Genomic DNA, 23768 nt, shown 5'->3' with positions numbered 1-23768 from the left:
GCACAATGACATGTTCAGTTTATCACGTTACAACAAGTGCAAAAAATAAAGCTCACCTATGACAAAACACATGGGGTCTGGAATATCTAATAACAGTATAAATCTCAAGTATGCTTGCTACAAAAGTTGTTGCATTTAGACACGGACAAGCAGAGAAGGAATGAACAGGGAAAGTTGTTCAAGAACGGCTCCATAGAATGATGTCAACTAAGGGGTTTGACACATCCAAGGAAAATGGAGGGCACGTGGCAAGATGGTACGTTGGTTCCACTCTCTTTTAACAGTGATGTCCTTTAATTGGGATGTGGTTCAACAACAATACTACCTTCATGGTGTTAGGCTATTCATGGACACTGACAAATATATGAGGGGGGTCTTCAGACCGCTCACTAAAAAGGTGGTGGTGGTGTTCTAATAAAATGGATCACATGATACTGTATGATTGGCTGGCTGCCCCTATTCTACTCATGCTATTCTTCACCAGGCCCACCTATGTAGATGAAAACAAAAGACAGCAATCAAATCAACATCATGCGGCCTGTCACATTTACTGAAAGAAGAAGAGATTTTACACTGGTGGAGCCCCAGGTTCTGTTAGAACTGAGCCCTGCGTAACAGCCATACATCACTTCCGACGCCCGAGGCGTTGTGATGGGCACACGACAAGATATGAAGGCACACACAGCTGCTTTACGACCCCAGTGGTGTTTTATGAGTTGTGCCACCTCCATTCCTCTTTCTCTATTCCCCCTCTCCCTGCATCGCTCACAGTCACACTTTGGCACACGGCAAAGTTGTCACATATCAGCCTGTAGATGACACTTGCTCCTTCATTACAGTGTTTATGCCTCTCACCCCAGATCCTCGGCTGTCTGGATGAAGCAGACAGCTTCATAGCCAAAAGGAGAGTGGGATTGGATGGGCTTTTGTAGAAGATGTGTTGTTAGTGCTGCTGTCTTTGGAGGCGGCCTAGGGCCAGGTAATTTGGCTTACAGATGGATAATAAACCACTCCTGACGACTTTTCTCTGCCTGCTTAATTAGGATATATGCACTTCTTATTTCCCCTGACGGCTGCCTCATATGCCATGGTGAAAAGAGAGAGGAAAAAATGAGCATGTCGATGAATACAGAGTTGGAGACTTATTTGAGACTGATCATACATTTAGATCAACTAACTTAAAGGGGCAGTGCAGTTAAAAACGTCATTAAAAAAAACACTATGAGGTTGAAATAACACTGAAATTGTGAAGATTATCATAATGCCCTTTTTCTGTAAAAACGGTTTGAAAAAGAATCCGGTGGGATGGAGTTTTTGGCCCATATCATGACATTGCAGTCAACCATGGTTTGCCAGTGCTGTGATAAGATTTGGTATTAAAAAATGAATTTGAAGAATTTATATGCACTGTATGTTTGTTAGCTAGATAGCCAGCCAGATTTAGAGGAATGATTACATTAATTTAAAAATGAACTGTCAGTTTGCCATTCAAACAATGCCATCAATCCACAGCCATACACTGGCTGAAATCAGTTATGTTGTAAATTCAAGTACTGATATTGTATCATATAATAGCACTCACAGCTTTCCAAGTAAACAAACATTTCGATGGTCTATTTTAGAGGCTATTTATACAGAAAATTGGTATAAAACCTGTATAAACTGTATATATATATATACAGTGCCTTCAGACCCCTTGAATTTTTCCACATTTTGATATGTTACAGCCATATTTTAAAATGGGTTAAATAAAACAATTTCCTCATCAATCTACACACAATACCCCATAGTTAAATGTTTGCTAACTTATTAAAACCAATAAACAGAAATACCTTATTTACATAAGTATTCAGACCCTTTGCTATGAGACTCGAAATTGAGCTCAGGTGCATCCTGTTTCCATTGATTATCCTTGAGATGTTTCTACAACTTGATTGGAGTCCACCTGCGGTAAATTCAATTAATTTGACATGATTTGGAAAGGCACACACCGGTCTATATAATGTCCCACAGTTAATCGTGCATGTCAGAGCAGAAACCAAGCCCTGAGGTCGAAGGAATTGTCCATAGAGCTCCAAGACAGGATTGTGTCGAGGCACAGATCCGGGGAAGGGTACCAAAAATGTTCTGCAGCATTGAAGGTCCCCAAGAACACAGTGGCCTCCATCATTCTTAAATGGAAGAAGTTTGGAACCACCAAGACTCTTCCTAGAGCTGGCCGCCCGGCCAAACTGAGCAATCGGGGGAGAAGGGCCTTGGTCAGGGAGGTGACCAAGAACCCGATGATCCCTCTGACAGAGCTCCAGAGTTCCTCTGTGGAGATGGGAGAACCTTCCAGAAGGACAACCATCTCTGCAGCACAGGGGCAGCACTTGGGGGCTGTCAGACCATGAGAAACAAGATTCTTTGGTCTGATGAAACCAAGATTGAACTTTTTGAGGAAACTTGGCACCATCCCTACGGTGAAGCATGGGGATGTTTTTCAGCGGCAGGGACTGGAAGACATGTCAGGGTCGAGGCAAAATGAACGGCGCAAAGTACAGAGATCCTTGATGAAATCCTGCTCCAGAGCGCTCAGGACCTCAGACTGGGGCGAAGGTTCACCTTCCATCAGGACAACGACCCTAAGCACACAGCCAAGACAATGCAGGTGTGGCTTTGGGACAAGTCTTTGAATGTCCTTGAGTGGCCCAGCCAGAGGCCAGACTTGAACCCGATCAAACATCTCTGGAGAGACCTGAAAATAGCTGTGCAGCAACGCTCCCCATCCAACCTGACAGAGCTTGACAGGATCTGCAGAAAATAATGTGAGAAACTCCCCAAATACAGGTGTGCCAAGCTTGTAGCATCATACCCAAGAAGACTTGAGGCTGTAATCGCTGCCAAAGGTGCTTCAACAAAGTACTGAGTAAAGGGTCTGAATACTTATGGAAATGTGATATTTTAGTACATTTTTTCATAAATTAGCAAAATTGTCTACAAACCAGTTTTTGCTTTGTCATTATGGGGTATTGTGTGTAGATTGATGATGAAAAAAAAGAGAATAAGGCTGTAACCTAACAAAATGTGGAAAAAGTCAAGGGGTCTGAATACTTTCCGAAGGCATTGTATACAGTTGAAGTCAGAAGTTTACATACACCTTAGCCAAATACATTTAAACTCGGTTTTTCACAATTCCTGACATTTAACCCTAGTAAAAAGTCACTGTCTTAGGTCAGTTAGGATCACCACTTTATTTTAAGAATGTGAAATGTCAGAATAATAGTAGAGTGATTTATTTCAGCTTTTCTTTCTTTCATCAAATTCCCAGTGGGTCAGAAGTTTACATACACTCAATTTGTATTTGGTAGCATTGCCTTTAAATTGTTTAACTTGGGTCAAATGTTTTGGGTAGCCTTTTACAAGCTTCCCACAATAAGTTGGGTGAATTTTGGCCCATTCCTCCTGACAGAGCTGGTGTAACTGAGTCAGGTTTGTAGATCTCCTTGCTTGCACACATTTTTTCAGTTGTGCCCACATATTTTCGATAGGATTGAGGTCAGGGCTTTGTGATGGCCACTCCAATACCTTGCCTTTGTTGTCCTTAAGCCCTTTTGCCACAACTTTGGAAGTATGCTTGGGGTCATTGTCCATTTGGAAGACTCATTTGCGACCAAGCCTTAACTTCCTGACTGATGTCTTGAGATGTTGCTTCTATATATCCACATAATTTTCCACCGTCATGATGCCATCTATTTTGTGAAGTGCACCAGTCCCTCCTGTAGCAAAACACCCCCACAACATGATGCTGCCACCCCCGTGCTTCACGGTTGGGATGGTGTCTTCGGCTTGCAAGCCTCCCCCTTTTTCCTCCAAACATAACAATGGTCATTATGGCCAAACAGTTCTATTTTTGTTTCATCAGACCACAGGACATTTCTCCAAAAAGTATGATCTCTCCCCATGTGCAGTTGCAAATCATTGTCAGGTTTTTTATGGCGGTTTTGGAGCAGTGGCTTCGTCCTTGCTGAGCGGCCTTTCAGGTTATGTCGATATAGGACTTGTTTTGCTGTGGATATAGATACTTTTTTATCTGTTTCCTCCAGCATCTTCAAAAGGTCCTTTGCTGTTGTTCTGGGATTGATTTGCACTTTTCGCACCAAAGTACGTTCATCTCTAGGAGACAGAACGCGTCTCCTTCCTGGGCGGTATGATGGCTGCGTGATCCCATGGTGTTTATACTTGCACACTATTGTTTGTACAGATAAATGCGGTACCTTTGGAAATTGCTCCCAAGGATGAACCAGATTTGTGGAGGTCTACAAAAAAAAAATCTGAGGTCTTGGCTGATTTCTTTTGATTTTCCCATGATGTCAAGCAAAGAGGCACTGAGTTTGAAGGTAGGCCTTGAAATACATCCACAGTCAATTTAGGCACAGTCAATTTAGTGTATGTAAACTTCTGACCCACTGGAATTGTGATACAGTGAGTTATACGTGAAATAAGCTGTCTGTAAACAATTGTTGGAAATATTACTTGTGTCATGCACAAGCTAGATGTCCTAACCGATTTGCGAAAACTATAGTTTGTTAACAAGGAATTTGTGGACTGGTTGAAAAACGAGTTTTAATGACTCCAACCTAAGTGTATGTAAACTTCCGACTTCAACTGTATGTACTGTATATGGCAGTATTTCTATTAAACAACTTATATCACATGCCTTACTTTTATTTTCCAGCATAAGGAAAAGCAGAAAATACATCACCTATGACTTTACTGCCATTCATTCTAATTAGACTGGTTTGGATTTCTCCCTGACCAAAATGGCTGCCATTTCATGCCTTTCTGGAACATTGAGGGATTAGTCATTTAATAGGATCTCTATGCCTCCTACTTTGAAGGGGTAAGCGGGGTAGGCTCTGGAGTCTAGAAGATCCTATACGCCAATCAGGGCTGTGTATGTAAATATATTTACATTCGTATTGACACGCCCGCACATTTCAATGGCAAAAAGAGTCTCAGAGAAATATATGATAAAACATATATCTTTTGAGTTATTTTTATCAAATAAACACATACAGGGATTTATTTACAGTGATTTAAAAATACAATTAAAAAGCCTGATTTAGCTGAGACCTGGGTGCGTTTTTAAGGATGGGGAGATAGAAGCTTGTACCTTGTACTTCAGCTTTTCTCACCCCTTTAGTCGTTTAGTTTTCATTTCCTGGAAGGTTCCTATTCAAGGCCCAGTGCAGTCAAAAACCCGATTCTCCTTTGTTTTATATACAGTATATTTCCACGCTATGAGGTTGGAATAATACTGTGAAAATGATGATAATGCCTTTTTAGTGTAAGAGCTGTTTGAAAAGACCACCTGAAATGTCTGCCTGTTTTGGTTGGATGGAGTTTTGGCCTGCCTGGTGACATCAATTCGTTAATAGACCCATAAGAACCTCTCTGAAAATAACAGCTAGTTTTCAGTTTTCCATTCCTCACTCAGTCCGAGCATAATTATTTATTGAGATATTGCTCTTTGCTAAGAAGTACATTTTTAAAACAATCACAGTGAGGTACTTAATTGTTAACCAGAAATTATTTGATATTGAGATAAAATGGCTGCATTGGACCTTTTAACAGTTTTATGTGTTTTACAATAACATCGGTATTTAGTTTATAGCCCTTTCATCAGCCCTATGCCTTTTCTGGGTTAATGTGCTATGGATGTTTTAGCTTACGAGGCACAATTATCCTCCTCTTAGATAGAATTCACCTTTCATAAAGTTATTCGTTATGGCACACTCAGTATGCCTGTATCCTCTGTCAGTGACATAATCATGTATGCTGAGGATTATGTCTGAGACCAATTGTCAGCATTGGCAACTCTAAAAGTTTTCTAAAGCAGTCAGAAGACACCTTCCAAATTAAATAGACTACAGACTGAAGAAAAAAAGTATACAGAAATTAAATAAGTGAATGGAATTTCAAGATTAGTCAAAGCTTTACAATTTCTTGATTCAGTCAATGAGCTAATTTGTGGCAGGTTTCTCTATCCAAAATGTGTCATTAACCAAAATATACTGTTGTCAGGCATCACCACCCTGGGGGGGATTTAGAATCTGGCAACCATGTAGTTACGTGTGTCTAAATATTCTATCTGACAACCAAGGTTTTAAGATGTGTTTATCAACAAATATCTAATGTCGCCTGAGAGCGACAGTCCAGCGTTTCTCAAGCATGTTCTTGCACAAACAGTTTGGCTTTCTCATCCGGGTCTCATTTGCCACATAACTCATATGACATGTGTTATTATCAGCTTTGACATTACCAATGAGGACGACACGGCAGACATTTCACCGAAGCATATACCAGCAAACAGTCACTGACTGTTTTCACTCTGCCTTTGTTTTCCATTTCTACGTTGAATGGGTTCTTCTATGGCTTATTCTGTAAAGCACTAAGATTTATAAAGATGAGTGTAACTTGCTTCATTGATGTTCATTCATCATAGTAACCAGGGGTGTCTGCTGTCCAATCACTGTCAGAGGATCAAAGCTGTATAGTAGGAGTAATCATAAGAACAACAATCATAGCATTACGTCTGCACCATTTGAAATGTTCTTCTTTTGTTTTCCCAAACAAGAAAGAAACAGAAATAAATGATTAACACTCCTTTTTTTATGTGTACATTCCTTTACAAAAGTATACAGTCCCTAAGAATGAGACACTGAGGTATAGACTGGGCTTTGACAGACTGAACCCAATGCCCGCTGGGACAAAAAGGTCAGAGGTCAGGCGATGATGACATGTCCGTTGCCCTCCCCAGTTCCGTCTGTTAGAGTGAGAATAGACAGAGAGGCCTGTGTCGCTCGCTTTGCGTTCCCGCGCTGACTTACAGCATCAGGCAGTGGTTGTTCTTGGAGACGGTGACACAGGAGAAGGGTGCGGGTTGGTGTGTCCGGGGGTGTAAAGAGCACACGTCTCAGTTTGGACCTTAGAGCATGGGCTAGATGAGATGCTGGTGCTTTAGCAGGCTAGGGTATGGTACTGCTAACCTGCTGGAGATTATGCTAACCTGCTGAAGCATTTAGGTTGAGTGGAAAATGAGTGACAATGGCTACTAGGGACATGAGCACCACAGTGGTGATGGTGGGGAAATAGGATATCACGGTTTCAGCATTGATTTATTTTCTTCTCTGTCTTTTCCACCTTCCTAGCTGCATGCCTTGTTACATGTAATACCTAATCCTGTGAATTCCTATTCTTATTCCACAGTGTAGATATAGTGTTTAGGTGCATGTTGGGCAGTAGAACATTAGTGTCCTTCTGCCTCATGTCTTTAAAAGGGGCAGTGAGGAATACCGACAGAACACACATCTGTCCAGTAAGAAGCACCTCAAGGGTCATAAACCCACTCTGAACGCAAAGGAGAGCTGACGCTGCATGGTATTAATCATAATGGCTCTCTGACAGGTTCTACCTGAAGCTGGGTTAAGCTTCAACACAAAAGACAAAAGGGATGCTCCACAATGAGAATATAAAGACAGCTACACATCTTTCACCTGCATATATTGCTACCAAATTCCCTCCCACCACAAAACAGAGATCATTCTATGATGATATGGGTACATTGGGAAAAATTATTCCTGCTCTACAGTTTTGAATTAAATGACTTTCTGTGTTTTGAATGGTGTTGCCGGGGAGGTTGGCTGAGCGGACAGGAAAAGGATACGGCGAAGGCGCTGGGTCTTGACATGTGACAATGAGAGGGAAAATGTAATGGAGTGAGAGAGATCTTCTTGGTGTCAGGGAGCGGGTGGAAGCTGCACCCCCAGCAGCTCGTAGGCGAAGATGTTCCAGAAGATGGCGAAGAGAAGGAAGGTGATGAAGGAGAAGAGGATGACCCACCAGGAGCACTGCTTCTGCAGGCTCTCCTCGTAGCTGCGCAGGATGAGCAGGCCCATGCTGATGCCCACCACCGCCCCCGCCAGGTGGGCCATGAAGCTGGGCTGGGGCCCCGAGGAGGGCAAGGGCGGGGAGAAGCGCAGCCACACGGCACGGCCCACCTCCGAACTCACTGCAATGGAAGAAGTCATCAAATATGAGTGGAAATGTGGGATTTGGCAGATAGAGTTTTGAGTAGAGTCCAAGACTAGGGCTTTGCTAAGGCTAAGGCTATGTTTAAAGAGATGGGCTGGCTACAGATACACTAGACTGAGGTATGGGGAAGTCCAACGCGGGACAGACGGACGGGACATATTGCACACTGACGAAAGTCGTAGTGAATTGGGAAAAGTCACTGCCATACAGCATAAGTCATATCCTCTGAACGAAATACTACATATCCAATCTGCAACCTGAGGGCCACTCACTCCTCCCTATTGCACTTGAAGCAATACCTCAACTAATTTTACAAGGCCCACTCAAGTTATAATGCAAGCATTTCGCTGTACCCACAATAACATCTGCAAAAAACGTAAACGTGACCAATACAATTTGATTTGTAAATAGTGTAGATATTGAATGGCTATATGGATATAGTAGGAAACTTACTGCACACCAGTGCCAGAATCATGCGGAGGAGCTTGTATGGACACCGCATACCGGCCCAGTTCTGCAAAACAGAGAGACGAGCGGCAAGTAAAACACAAGCAGTCAGCTCCAAAGACCTGTACATTTACAGCTTACACAGTGAGTATCTCCACCATCTCTGCATTCTGTAGGGAACGTGTGTGAACCACAGCGATCAGACATCCACTTCCATACAGGTAGGATGAGGACAGGCCTACTAGACAGAGACATGATTATACACCTGGCTGGTCTCCAATCGGTGGATCCACCTTGCTGCCCGTTCTATTAATCAGGGTTAAGATAGCTTTACGGAGGGTGAGAACGGCCCAATAAAACACCCTGTGTTCCTCCTGGGATAATACAAAAGGTTTCTGCCTCAGAATAACATGTTTATTACCCAGGATGAAGGATTGCACCAATCTCGTCCCTCTTCATATCCTCTAGGTCCTGGGAGACCGGGAAGGAAGCAGTAGTGTTTTGCTCCCTTGCAGAGGAAGCCAGGCAGGCAAAGCCGAGTGCCACGCAAGATTAAAGATCCTGAAGAAAGTCAATAAAGTGCAGGCCTATACACACAACTCAGCCTATTCGTCTATGCGACGGCAGGGCCTCATGAAAGTGCAGTAATAGCACAAATAAATGACAAGTGTCAGAGTACGGGGGAGGTCAACCAAGCAGCATGAATAAGGAAGGGAGAAGGGGGGCACTCACGTGATAGAGACGCTCACTTTCCCTTATTTTTTTCCTTGCTGAAGTTTGTTTTACATGCTCTCAATGGAGAGAAGTGTATCCTCCATTTTGCCTATCAATACTAAGCTCAGGGATCTAAATGAAGCTGTACCTAAATTGAGACAAGGGCTAAAATATCTACACTAGTGGTACATTTTCCCCTGAAGCTTGCATTTAATTGAACACAACAGGCCCCTCCCGTGGATGAACACAACCCTGTTACAGGCAACCCTGTTTTTATTTCCAAATCTTCCTTAGGGCTAGGCCCCTTTTTTCTCAATTTGCGCCTGAATGACGTGCCCGAAGTAAACTGCCTGTTGCTCAGGCCCTGAAGAACAGGATATGCATATAATTGGTACCATTGGAAAGAAAACACTTTGACGTTTGTAGTAATGTTAAAATAATGTAGGAGAATATAACACAATAGATATAGTAGGAGAAAATCCAAAGAAACACCACCACTCACTTTAACCTTGGATGAGTATATGACACGTTTTCAATGAATTATAAGATCAACATACAGTACATAAAAGGTTAATTGGGTCTCTAGTTACCCGCGGGAGGACAAATTAAAGTGTTAATTCAACCAGGATAGGTGCAGATTTCTTGTTCAGTCTGAACTTTAATGTAGAGATGAAGAGGCATTTGGCCGATTTAACATAAATCATTTTGATGGCCTTGACAGCAGTGAGACAAAACCTCTGTTCAACCGTCTCATCCAAATAACTGACGATAAAAGCTTTTGGACAGATAGATGAGGTCTACTGGAGTAAAAACACTTCCGCCCCCTGAGACGCAAAGAAGAAAAAACAAACCCAGGGGCCAGGCATAATAAACAACAGACGCTTAGTTTTTTGGGAGTAGGGGTCAAAGTTTAAACTCTCTACTCTGGGGCTGCTGATGCATTTTGAGTTCGACTTTTGCTGGCACCTCTTTTGCTTGTAGTGAAGGCCTTCTATACTAAGAGTGATTCATCAGATCTTACACAGCCCTGAGTCTTCTGACAGAATGTGCTGAGACATCGCACATCCAGACACACTGATGCTGACGCACACACACACACACACACACACACACACACACACACAGACAGTGTGATCGCACATTTTATGTTTTCTGTTGCGGAGACATTTGGCAGACCAGGCACCTAGGGAGTACTGAGGAACAGATTGACATAGCCTTTAATATTCCCATATGCAAGGAGTTTGGCACTTCTAAATAGAGAGGTGTTAAGAATAAATTACAAAGGAAAACAACGAATAACAGATCAACGGTGGAATCAAAACAGCATTTCAAGTTAAGTCAATAGCCCAAATGCAGAGTTCCTTTCTGATAAGCTATGATCATGGGGGTTCTGGAATATTTGATGGCTCTTATCCAAAAAAGTGCTTGTTAGCCGGTTATAAAAAGTCCTTATCACATCATATTGATAGGGACCCACTCTCTGTGTGTGCTCTCTGGCATGGAATCCTTGCTAAAGCGCATCGTTCCCATTGTACATCCCACTCACACCTGCAGAGCTTGATGAGGGCAAGCACAAGAGTCTATCTACACACACAACAGAAAACAGAAGGATGTTGTGTGGAGGAGAACTCTCTTAACGGGATTTCTCTGACATTTTGGTCTCCATTGATACTGTTATCAAGTGTGACAATGAAGGCGATGATGACGGCAGTTACCATGACGACGTTGGCCAGATGCGCCGAGCACAGAGCGTAGACACCCCCGGAACCCCCCACCACTGGAGCACGCATGTCTGTGATGGACACAGTCAGGGAACCTGGGGAGAGAGAAATGGTGATAGAGAAAGAGGGGGAGAGGAGAGAGAGAGAGAAAGAGAGACAGAAGGAGAGCAATTTTCAGAAATGGAGCGCAATGTTCAGAAAGAGAGTGAAAAATATAGAGGAAAATGTTGGGAGATGGAGGAAAAAGAGAGAGGTGAGGTTACTCATCATCACCATAGCAATTTCAGTCACCTTCCTCCCAGCATCCCCCTGAACTCAAAAGAACACATCCTTGTGTGTCTGTCGTCAGTTGACCTCGACTTGCCCTCTTTATATCTATACACCCGCATACTGTTTTTTCTTATGTGCTGGTGTGCACATGGTTTACACTATAGCTGCCAGCACCACCACCAGGCTCATAAAACAAAACAGTCACGTTAAACAAAAAATACCATAGTCACAAATGTTATCTTATATACTGTACTTAGACACATATTAAATTGGACAGCTACAAAGACCATAATCTACACATACCACAAGGAGACCATAATAGGAGGGTTTATCTATGACGTACTCTTGCTACGATACTATAATGTCCTCTTGATCCCATGTAGATTATACTGAAGCATTGGCTTCTGATACACTACATGATCAAAAGTATATGGACACCTACTCGTCGAACATCTCTTTCGAAAATCATGGGCATTAATATGGATATGGTCCCCCTCTTTGCTGCCATAACAGCCTCCACTCTTCTGGGAAGGCTTTCTACGAGATGTTGGAATATTGCTCCGGGGACTTGCTTCCATTCAGCCACAAGAGTATTAGTGAGGTCGGCAGTGATGTTGGCGATTAGGCCTGGCTCGCAGTCGGTCTTACAATTCATCCCAAAGGTGTTCGATTAGGTCAGGGCTCTGTGCAGACAAACTATTTCTGCATGGACCTCGCTTTGTGCACGGGGGCATTGTCATGCTGAAACAGGAAAGTTTACACTAACTGTTACCACAAAGTTTAGCGTTAAGATGTTTTTTTTTTACAATATTTAATCCATTTTGAATTCAGGCTGTAACACAACAAAATGCGGAATAAGTCAAGGGGTATGAATACTTTCTGAAGGCACCGTACATGCTACACAGACCAGTCAGTTGGATGATTTAATCATTTCCATAAAAGATAATGATATTGGCGCTGGAAGGAAAAGCGGACATTTTACAGGCACTCGACCAATTGCTACTTGTGTGTTATTTTGTGCTGATTTTTCCTTTTATTGTACACAATGTTTCTGCCATCGTTTCCTATGACCAAAAAGGGCTTCTGGACATCAGAACAGCTGTCACTAACCCGATTTGGATGAGGACTTCTACTTCAATGAGTCGGAGGCGAAAGACCACTATCCCAGACCAGATCCAAATCCTCGACACTCAGAAAGGGAGGAGGGGGTGCTATAGAGGCCAGCGTGCGGGACATCTGATGAGACTGTGTCGGAGAGTGGATAAGCCGCGTCTACTCTTTGTTCTTTTGGCGAACGTGCAATCACTGGAGAATAAACTGGAAGAGCTCCGTTCGAGGCTATCCTATCGACGCGATCTGAAGAACTGTAATATCCGATGTTTCTCCGAGTCGTGGCTGAACAAGGACATGGAAAATATAAATCTAGATGGTTTTTCTATACATAGGCAGAACAGAACAGCAGCTTTGTGTAAGCTCAGGGGAGGGGGTGCGCGTCTCTGTGTTAACAACAGCTGGTGCGCAAAATCTAATATTAAGGAAGTCTCAAGGTTCTGATTGCCTGAGTAAGAATACCTCATGATAAGTTGTAGACCATACTATTTACCAAGAGCTGTCTATTTATTACCACAAACCGATGCTGGCACTAATGCCGCACTCAACGAGCTGTATGTGCCATAAGCAAACAAGAAAATGCTCACCCAGAGACGACGCTCCTAGTGACCGGTGATTTTAATGCAGTAAAACTGAAATCTGTGTTACCTCATTTCTACAAGGATGTCACCTGTGCAACTAGAGGTGAAAAAAACAATAGATCACCTTTACTCCACACACAGAGATGCATACAAAGCTCTCCCTCACCTTCCATTTGGCAAATCTGACCATAACTCTATCCGCCTGATTCCTGCATACAAGCAAAAACTCAAACAGGAAGTACCAGTATCAATACGGAAGAGGTCAGATGAAGCGCATACTTAGCTACACGACTGTTTCGCTTGCACAGACTGGAATTTGATCTAAGATTCATCTGATGGCTTGGAGGAGTTTAACTCATCAGTCATCATCTTCATTAATAAGTGCTTTGACGATATCTTCCCCACAGTGACCATACATACATATCCCAACCAGAAGTCATGGATTACAGGCAACATCCGCACTGAGCTAAAAGCTAGAGCTGTCACTTTGAAGGAGTGGGACACTAATCCAGATGCTTATTAGAAATCCTACTCTGATGAACCATCAACCAGGCAAAGTGTCAATACAGGACCAAGATCGAAACCTACAAGTGTCTTCACTGACATTTTCAACCTCTCCCTGACCCAGCTTGTAAAAACGACATGTTTACAAGCAGACCACCATAGTCCCTGTGCCCAAGAACGCCAAGGTAACCTGTCTATAGTACTTACGACCTGAAGCACTCACATCTGTAGCCATTGTTAGGTTTTAATTCTCAGAGTAAAAAACTCACCGGACACTATGAAAGCTCAACCACGTTTATTCTTCCATGAGGATCAATACAGCTGCACAGGACAAAAACATTTTCACACAAACACTGGTATTTAACCCTTCCTCCTAGGCTGAGTCTCCTCCTACACATCTGTACAAGCACTGGTATTTAACCCTTCCTCCTAGGCTGAGTCTCCTCCTACACATCGGTATAAACATTGTATATTTTACTGCTAGGCAGGACACTAAGGGATATGGGTCATAAACTGTTCTTCCTCCCTTAATGTGACCTGACCTCGACCCCCCTTCATCACTAATCCATCAATACCTGCCACATGTGATCGCTTCTCTGCACTCAGTCTTTCAATCGGATCCCTGACATAATGTAAACGTTATACATTACCCTCTCTCCCTCAGTGACATGAATAAGTATATTTCCTATTCTCAGAACCCAACACCATGAAAAGATTTCAAAGGCTGGTCGTGGCTCACATCAACACCATCATCCCGACACCCTGGACCCACTCCAATTCACATACAGCCCCACAGATTATACAATCTCTATTGCACTCCACACTACCCTTTCCCACTTGGACAACAGGAACACCTACATGATAATTCTGTTCATTGACTACAGCTCAGAGTTCAACATCATAGTGCCCTCCAATCTCATCACTAAACTAAGGAATCTGGGATTAAACACTTCCCTCTACAACTGGATCCTGGACTACCTGACGGGCCGCCCCCAGGTTGTGAGAGTAGACAACAACACATGCTTTGTGCGTGCTTTGTCCCCTTCTGTACTTCCTGTTCACCCACAACTGTGTGGCTACGCACGACTCCAACAACATCATTAAGTTTGCTGACGACACAACTGTGGTGGGCCTGATCACCGACGACGATGAGACAGTCTACAGGGAGGAGGTCAGAGACCTGGAAGTGTGGTGCCAGGACAACAACCTTCCCTCAACGTCAGCAAGACAAAGGAGCTGAGGGCTGAGCACGCCCCCATTCACAGGGCTGTAGTGGAGACGGTTGAGAGTTTCAAGTTCCTCGGTGTCCACATCACTAAGGATCTATCATGGCGCAAACACACCAACACAGTCATGAAGAGGGCACAACAGCACCTCTTCCCCCTCATGAGGCTGAAAAGATTTGCCATGGGCCTTCAGATCCTCAAAAAGTTCTACAGCTGCAACGCTAAGAGCATCTTGACTGGCTGCATCAACGCTTGGTATGGCAACTGCTTGGCATCTGACTGCTTGGCGCTACAAAGGGTAGTGTGTACGGCCCAGTACATCACTGGGGCCGAGCTCCCTACAATCCAGGCGGTGTCAGAGGAAGGCCTTAAAAATGGTCAAAGGCTCCAGCCACCCAAGTCATAGACTGTTCTCTCTGCTACCGCAAGGCAAGCGGTCCTGGAGCGCCAAGTCTGGGACCAAAAGGCTCCTGAACAGCTTCTACCCCCAAGCCATAAGAATGCTGAACGGTTAATCACATGGCTACCCCTTTTTTCCCCCACTGGCATTCTTGCACTGGCTCTATGCACAATCACTGGACTCACACACACACATACTACAATGACACTCCAACACACACATACACATACGCATACACATACACACACACTACATACACTCACACACACAAAACACACACACACATGCATATTGACACCACACACACACACAGACACATTTTCACACTCTTCACATATGCTGCTGCTACTCTATTTATTAGCTATCCTGATTGCCTAGTCACTTTTACCCCTACCTACATGTACATGTAACCTCAACTACCTCAACTACTTCGCACCCCTGAACATTAACTCGGTACCGGTACTCCTTATATATAAGCTCGTTATTTAGTCTTTATTGTTACAGTTTTTTTGGGGGGGCCTTATTTGCTACATTGTATTACTTTTACTTTGCATTGTTGGGAAAGGGCTCATAAGTAATAATTTCACTGTAAAGTCTACACCCAATTGTACTCGGCGCATGTGACAAATACAATTTTATTCAAATTTTCTTTGTGACTATCTGGTTCTGTATACATAAGAACAGTCTAGTTAGACATCTGCATAGCTTGGCTATGGGCCAATTCTTCTGCTAGACTGTGAACGTATTGGTTAAGTAAAGGCGTTTCAGACACCGGCAAAGTACATGATGGGGTCAAAAAGCTCGTGTGGCCAGACAGAGACTGGAGTGGAAAAAATGTAGACGTGAAGTACAGTGCCTTGCGAAAGTATTCGGCCCCCTTGAACTTTGCGACCTTTTGCCACATTTCAGGCTTCAAACATAAAGATATAAAACTGTATTTTTTTGTGAAGAATCAACAACAAGTGGGACACAATCATGAAGTGGAACGACATTTATTGGATATTTCAAACTTTTTTAACAAATCAAAAACTGAAAATTGGGCGTGCAAAATTATTTAGCCCCTTTACTTTCAGTGCAGCAAACTCTCTCCAGAAGTTCAGTGAGGATCTCTGAATGATCCAATGTTGACCTAAATGACTAATGATGATAAATACAATCCACCTGTGTGCAATCAAGTCTCCGTATAAATGCACCTGCACTGTGATAGTCTCAGAGGTCCGTTAAAAGCGCAGAGAGCATCATGAAGAACAAGGAACACACCAGGCAGGTCCGAGATACTGTTGTGAAGAAGTTTAAAGCCGGATTTGGATACAAAAAGATTTCCCAAGCTTTAAACATCCCAAGGAGCATTGTGCAAGCGATAATATTGAAATGGAAGGAGTATCAGACCACTGCAAATCTACCAAGACCTGGCCGTCCCTCTAAACTTTCAGCTCATACAAGGAGAAGACTGATCAGAGATGCAGCCAAGAGGCCCATGATCACTCTGGATGAACTGCAGAGATCTACAGCTGAGGTGGGAGACTCTGTCCATAGGACAACAATCAGTCGTATATTGCACAAATCTGGCCTTTATGGAAGAGTGGCAAGAAGAAAGCCATTTCTTAAAGATATCCATAAAAAGTGTTGTTTAAAGTTTGCCACAAGCCACCTGGGAGACACACCAAACATGTGGAAGAAGGTGCTCTGGTCAGATGAAACCAAAATGGAACTTTTTGGCAACAATGCAAAACGTTATATTTGGCGTAAAAGCAACACAGCTCATCACCCTGAACACACCATCCCCACTGTCAAACATGGTGGTGGCAGCATCATGGTTTGGGCCTGCTTTTCTTCAGCAGGGACAGGGAAGATGGTTAAAATTGATGGGAAGATGGATGGAGCCAAATACAGGACCATTCTGGAAGAACCTGATGGAGTCTGCAAAAGACCTGAGACTGGGACGGAGATTTGTCTTCCAACAAGACAATGATCCAAAACATAAAGCAAAATCTACAATGGAATGGTTAAAAAATAAACATATCCAGGTGTTAGAATGGCCAAGTCAAAGTCCAGACCTGAATCCAATCGAGAATCTGTGGAAAGAACTGAAAACTGCTGTTCACAAATGCTCTCCATCCAACCTCACTGAGCTCGAGCTGTTTTGCAAGGAGGAATGGGAAAAAATTTCAGTCTCTCGATGTGCAAAACTGATAGAGACATACCCCAAGCGACTTACAGCTGTAATCGCAGCAAAAGGTGGCGCTACAAAGTATTAACTTAAGGGGGCTGAATAATTTTGCACGCCCAATTTTTCAGTTTTTGATTTGTTAAAAAAGTTTGAAATATCCAATAAATGTCGTTCCACTTCATGATTGTGTCCCACTAGTTGTTGATTCTTCACAAAAAAATACAGTTTTATATCTTTATGTTTGAAGCCTGAAATGTAGCAAAAGGTCGCAAAGTTCAAGGGGGCCGAATACTTTCGCAAGGCACTGTATCTCTTCGGGTATCACTATATTTTATATATATATATATATATATTCTTTTTTTACCCCTTTTTCTCCCCAATTTCATGGTATCCAATTGTTTTAGTAGCTACTATCTTGTCTCATCGCTACAACTCCCGTATGGACTCGGGAGAGACGAAGGTTGAAAGTCATGCGTCCTCCAATACACAACCCAACCAAGCCACACTGCTTCTTAACACAGCCGCACCAATGTGTCAGAGGAAACACTTTGCACCTGGCAACCTTGGTTAGCACGCACTGTGCCTGGCCCGCCACAGGAGTCACTGGTGCACGATGAGACAAGGACATCCCTACCGGCCAAGCCCTCCCTAACCTGGACGACGCTAGGCCAATTGTGCGTTGCCCCACGGACCTCCCGGTCGCGGCCGGTTACGACAGAGCCTGGGCGTGAACCCAGAGTCTCTGATGGCACAGCTGACGCTGCAGTACAGCACCCTTAATCACTGTGCCACCCGGGAGGCGGGGTATCACTATACGTAATTATATGGGTAGCAGGTACTGTCTAGTTGTGTAGGCGCACATTGTCAAAGCATTTACAGCAAAAAATTTTATAAAACCTCTCCCCATCAAATTATTGTCTCGAATTTCAAAGTAAAACTTGGTTTTGTGGTAAATATGTTCTTTAAACTGTGCAATCTATACAGATATCGCAATCATACTACAACATGTCACAGCGTGTCCTCACTGTTGTTCTACTGTACCCGCCAAAGTGAAGTAAGACAGAATTTTAAGCAGTTAATCACAGTGGCAGTTGTTCACAAGGACACCGTCAGCCTTCACTAATTATGGAAATGAGCAGAAATGAAAAAGGGTTGATAAAATAAAATTGTGCGGGCATTCATCTATAATGCCTATTCCATTCATATTCTGTGTACGTGCGTGTGTGAGTGTGTGTGTGTGTGTGTGGTGTGTGTGTGTGTGTGTGTGTGTGTGTGTGTGTGTGTGTGTGTGTGTGTGTGTGTGTTTGCCTGTGTGTGCCTGTGTGTGCCTGTGTGTATGTGGCTCCTTAAAGAGTGCCCTGTCAGCCTGTGGTGGCGGTGGTGATCATCATCAGATGACAGATGGAAATCGGAGTGCGTTCCCTGAGTCCTTTATCCCCCCCCGACACTCACAGTTCTATTTTACATGGATTTCTGGAGGATTTGATGCTTGATGAAGTGAGTGCAGCAGCTGAAGACTTGTAAAGATCCATATTGCCCCATTTTTTTTTTTTTTGTGGTTCCAAGAAATTGCAATTACATACCGAGTGCTCTCTGATCTCTTCAAAGTCGCGGGGGAAAAAATGGAATTGGAGCAACTTTCACACAGGCTCCTCTCAGATGTGTTCCTCGATTCCTCAAACAATATTAATTCAATATGGTTCAATTATTACTTCAATACAGCATTTATTTTCCAGTTAAGACTAACTGTAAGTGAAGCTTTCATGTACATTTGAACTGCAAAGGTGAATTCACAGTACACATGCAAGAGTAACTCATGATACTCATACTAGGAATGTGTTTCCTTCAGAACAGAGCACAGAGATGTAATGTAGTTGGCAGGCTGTCATAACAACACTGCACTGTTTTAGCACAAGTGCGGCGAGCTGCCACATCGCTACGGCGACATCCTATTCAGCAGCCAGCGGCCCAGGGCCACATGACACTAGTCGCTGGCGGGACGCAGCATCTGGAGTAAAGTGTGTGGGGGGGGGGAGCAGGGAGGGAGGGGGCCCAAAGACCCCCGGCCTGAAAGGGAAGCGAAGGAGTCCGTGGGGAGGACAGAAGTCTTTCACACAGCTCCCTCTTCCTGCTAGCACAGCGCTGGTTAAAGGGCTTTGGATGTGGATATTAACCAGGGCCTGTCATCTGGGCTCTCCTGTTTACAGGGAGTTGGAGATTTAGGGATATCTCACTCATCGGGAGCCCAGACGTGAGGTCTCAGATTATTTCTGTGTGTTGTTGGCAGTTTACAGTTCATGCGCAGATGCATTTACTGTGCTGATTTTCTAGGCATCATCAAGTTCATCATCAAGTTCAGAATGCATTTTTACACTATATACACTATACATTTACAGTGACTATGTGACTATGTGTCCTCTTTTGTGGGCGAACTCGACTGACTCTGGTTTTGCCTGTCAAACTAAACCAAGCAGATTGGCAGTGACGTTAGTAGATGATGCCCTTAAGCAATGGCTAACCATGACCAAGGGACAACTGATCCAAGACCAGAGCTGAGTGCCTAAGGGAGTCACTCCAGTGGCTCAACTGGCAGCTACAGAACAGAAAATTCTGCAATAATTTAAGAATCCATCAACAACAACAAAAAAAGTGAATCTGGCTGCCTATACACCCACCTCCGTGCTTTCGGAGCAAACATGCTTAGTGTTTTCAAAAGGATAGCTTTTGTAGAGTATTTCAACAGCACATCAAGGTTAAACAGTTGTAGGTGGAACAGGTTAAAGTATGGTTGTAGCGTTACACATTTTAGGTGATTTTGGACAGATAAGAGCTTAACCAAAACATGTGGGATTTGTCAACCTATTTTATTATATGACCCAAACTATATGGAGCACTAAGGTCACCAATTGACTAATTGGCCCAGAGCATTAACATGCATTGAGCAGCATTAACATGCATTGAGCAGCATTTCCTGATTGGCCAGTCAATCAGTGAATCAGAAAGGGACGCTGCAAGGACAATGAGTGGTGATTTATTCATGTGATTCACACACTCCACGATTCACATTCTCTTGTTCCTTTTAATCCTTCACTGTGAAAGGAAGGACATAAAACATTTGATCATCGCCAGAGCTCTCGATTCACGGAAAGGCGATGACCGTGTCTGATATCTGATCCCACATAGTTTGCTATTACCCAGACTAAACTGCATACACGGACAGCTTGTTTTTCTAAAAAAAGGTTTCTTGGTAATCATCATTGATGTGTGTCTATAATCAATACCGAACAGTTGAAATGTACTGCACTCCACTTTGCCTCAGCCTTAAACCCGAACTCAGGTGCTTGAGAATTCTTCCTTTCAAAGCTCTTTTCAATAGAGGCTATTTCTATCCTCTGAGAGGATTGTTTAGTCGAAGTTCCGGTTGCTCAGTTTGTACACGCTCGCCTGAGACAGACACATCTGCTATGTATTAAATCTCCCGGCCCTGCAAGTGAGATGTGCTGCAGTCAGCACTCTCCCACTCGAAAGGCTGCCTCGCCTGGCTAATAAACTGAGGAAATGCCTGATCAGATTTATTTACCAAGCAGAAATGGAGGGAGAGCAAGAGAAAGGGAGTGAGAGAGAGAGAGGATGAGAGAGAGAGAGAGAGAGAGAGAGAGAGAGAGAGAGAGAGAGAGCAGAGAGCAGAGAGCAGAGAGAGTGCATGGGGGCAGGAAACTTAACCAAAGGCAGGTGTGTGTTTTCTCGAGGGGTGGGGGTTTACCTGGAGTAGGAGTAACCACTGTGAAACTGGCATCCTTTAACGAGACAGAGATTAATTAGTGTGCTGTTTGCAGTGCTGCAGAGAACAAGGTTGAGAGAAGAGGCAGCCACGGTAAACCTGGCTCGGAAATTGTAATCAGCAACCTTGACAATCTAAAATCAACACAAGTTTACTGCAATGGGGAAGGAATAATCACAAGTGGTGCACATGACAGGACTGCCACTGAGCTTAGGTCAGAAGGTCAACACATTGTTCTATTACACTGGGATAAGCACACATGGATCATCTTTGCAAGGAAACAAACACAGCCTTTATCTTAAACCTAACCGTAGCCTTGAACCTTATACAGCACAGATCTATAAAGTGGTGCACTTTTGTTCCTTGGTCAAATAGATTTCTGATGGGGTGGTATCTGCAGTCATTACACAACAAGAGCCACACGCAACAGGATGAGGCCATACGGGAACTCTAGTGCCTGGTCTTGATAATGAGTGGCGGACAGGAGTGGGCAAGAGGAGGGTGGATGGGGTGGCATAACTGGAGGCTAGCCATCTTTCACATGCGCTTTTGTCTACTCTATTTGATATGGTCATAACGCCAAAGGTAATTTACTTGACGGGAGTCCATTTTCAAGTCCCAATAGAATTGCAATGGTCCTGTCAATCTGGGAAAGTTTGTTTAAAATATGGAGGTATACCTGGGATAGAGATAAACGCTCCCTCTCCCCGCCAGCCCTTCTCTGGTCCTTCGTGGGCACGGAAAGACAAGGGGAATATCCTCATCCTCCTCTCTGTGGCTTTTCTCCAAGGGGAGCCAAACAATCTACAATCAATCCCCATCCAGTCTGCCACCACAATCCATCTCCCTGGCTTGGTGTAGAGTCAGAGGACAGGGGAAGAGATTGAAATCGCCGAATGACCTTAACGGAAAGAGGAGACTGAGGCCTTTTACTCATCATCCCCAGTTCACACATACCAGGTCACCAAGAGAGTGAGTCCTTTCAAAACACACCTGGACATCCAGTCACAACAAACCACCAGAGTCCCCATATCATGTTCCAAGTGTGTTTTCTGTCATACTGTATACACATGATGCACATGGAGTACACAGTGCAACGAAATGCTTACCTGCAGGTTCACCACTAGACAATGCAACAACAATAGGGAAGCAAGTAAGTGTCTAAAGAATAATAACAATACAAACTCAATTAATAAAAATAGGATCAAATGTAGCTCCAATATAACACAAGAAGGCGCTCAGACGAAGTAGGATATTTACACGGGGAGTTGTGAAATATATTGCGCAGTAATAATAATTAGTCATTGTGTAGTAATAATAAATAGTCATTGTTTAGTAATAATATATAGTCATTGTGTAATAATAATAAATAGTCATTGTGTAGTAATAATAAGTAGTCATTGTGTAGTAATAATAAATAGTCATTGTGTAGTAATAATAAATAGTCATTGTGTAGTAATAATATATAGTCATTGTATAGTAATAATAAATAGTCCTTGTGTAGTAATAATAAATAGTAATTGTGTAGTAATAATATAGTCATTGTGTAGTAATAATAAATAGTCATTGTGTAGTAATAATAAATAGTCATTGTATAGTAATAATAAATAGTAATTGTGTAGTAATAATAAATAGTCATTGTAATAATAATAAATAGTCATTGTGTAGTAATAATAAATAGTCATTGTAATAATAATAAATAGTAATTGTGTAGTAATAATAAATAGTCATTGTATAGTAATAATAAATAGTCATTGTGTAGTAATAATAAATAGGAGTCCAGTAGAAGCAGTCATGGAGTCGATGTGTGGGGTGGATGTGTGTGAGCGGGAGTGTATCTGCGTGTGGTTTTGAGCTTGTGTGAGCGTGTGTGTCAGTGAGTGCATGTCTGGTCATATTAGCCAGACAGAGACAACATTTAAGCTCCATATACAAGCAACACAACAGCCCAGTCTAAACACGGAGTTCCACATAATCAGAGGGTTCCTTAAACGCTACTCTATAAAAACAAAAACAGCAATAACAACATGAGTGCGATGCGAGAGCAGCGCTTCAAATCATCCCACAGAGAGATATAAAATGCAGAACATTTGCGCTGTGCTAAAACACCCGGTCCAAAGACACCTTGCCCTTGGTCTCCTCGGAGATTGGGTTAATTCTATCACAGGCAGCGTTCTACCCAGTCCAAATTTGTCAGGCTGGGGAAAAAAATGATAATATTTATGTTTCCCGGAAGCACAGGGGGCATCGAGAAAAATCAATAGTCTCCAGCAGTCACATCCTCAGAGCTGCTGAGAGAAGAGACCATTCAACACAGCACCGGGTGCCAGAGGCCAGATAATCACATCTCACCTCTGGGTGTGGTGTGCACGTGTGTTTGTGTGTTTCTGAGAGATTGAGAGAGATAGAAAGAGGGGCGGGTGGGGGGCATAAGCAAATGAGAGTGTAAGTGTGGTGTATACTATGGCGTTTGCTTGTACTGTTTGTGTCTCTGGGTGTGTGTGAATGCCTGTGCTGATAAGTATGAGTGGCTACTGGTATGTGTTTGAAAACACTGTTTTAAAAAATGGTTCCAAAAAGGTTATTCGGTTGTCCCCATGGGAGAAGGGTTCTACCTGGAACCAAAAAGGCTTCTTCAAAGGGTTCTCCTACAGGGACAGCCGAAGAATCCTTTTAGGTTATAGATAGCTCCTTTTTCCCTGAGAGTGTAGATTCTGGTCACAACCAATGTCGTTCTCAGTCACGGCTACTTTTCAGCAAACAGACAC

The 23768-nt window shown here is 43.2% G+C and overlaps 1 protein-coding gene across 2 annotated transcripts in view; it reads right to left on the bottom strand.

The window, feature by feature from the left end:
- Window positions 1–6632: 6632 nt before the first annotated feature.
- The window catches only part of rhbdl1 (rhomboid, veinlet-like 1 (Drosophila)), a 52636-nt gene continuing 35500 nt past the window's right edge, over window positions 6633–23768 (bottom strand). For both annotated transcript variants that reach the window (XM_042305337.1, XM_042305338.1), the window contains 3 exons: window positions 10953–11053; window positions 8530–8590; window positions 6633–8053 (listed from right to left, as the gene is read on the bottom strand). In XM_042305337.1, coding sequence (XP_042161271.1) covers window positions 7782–8053; window positions 8530–8590; window positions 10953–11053 — 434 coding nt within the window. In that variant the 3' untranslated portion in view covers window positions 6633–7781. The remainder of the gene's footprint in view (window positions 8054–8529; window positions 8591–10952; window positions 11054–23768) is intronic.

The sequence above is a fragment of the Oncorhynchus tshawytscha genome, linkage group LG24, assembly GCF_018296145.1.
Source record: "Oncorhynchus tshawytscha isolate Ot180627B linkage group LG24, Otsh_v2.0, whole genome shotgun sequence".
Lineage (NCBI taxonomy): Eukaryota > Metazoa > Chordata > Actinopteri > Salmoniformes > Salmonidae > Oncorhynchus > Oncorhynchus tshawytscha.
This window is presented reverse-complemented; position numbering and strand designations above follow the sequence as displayed.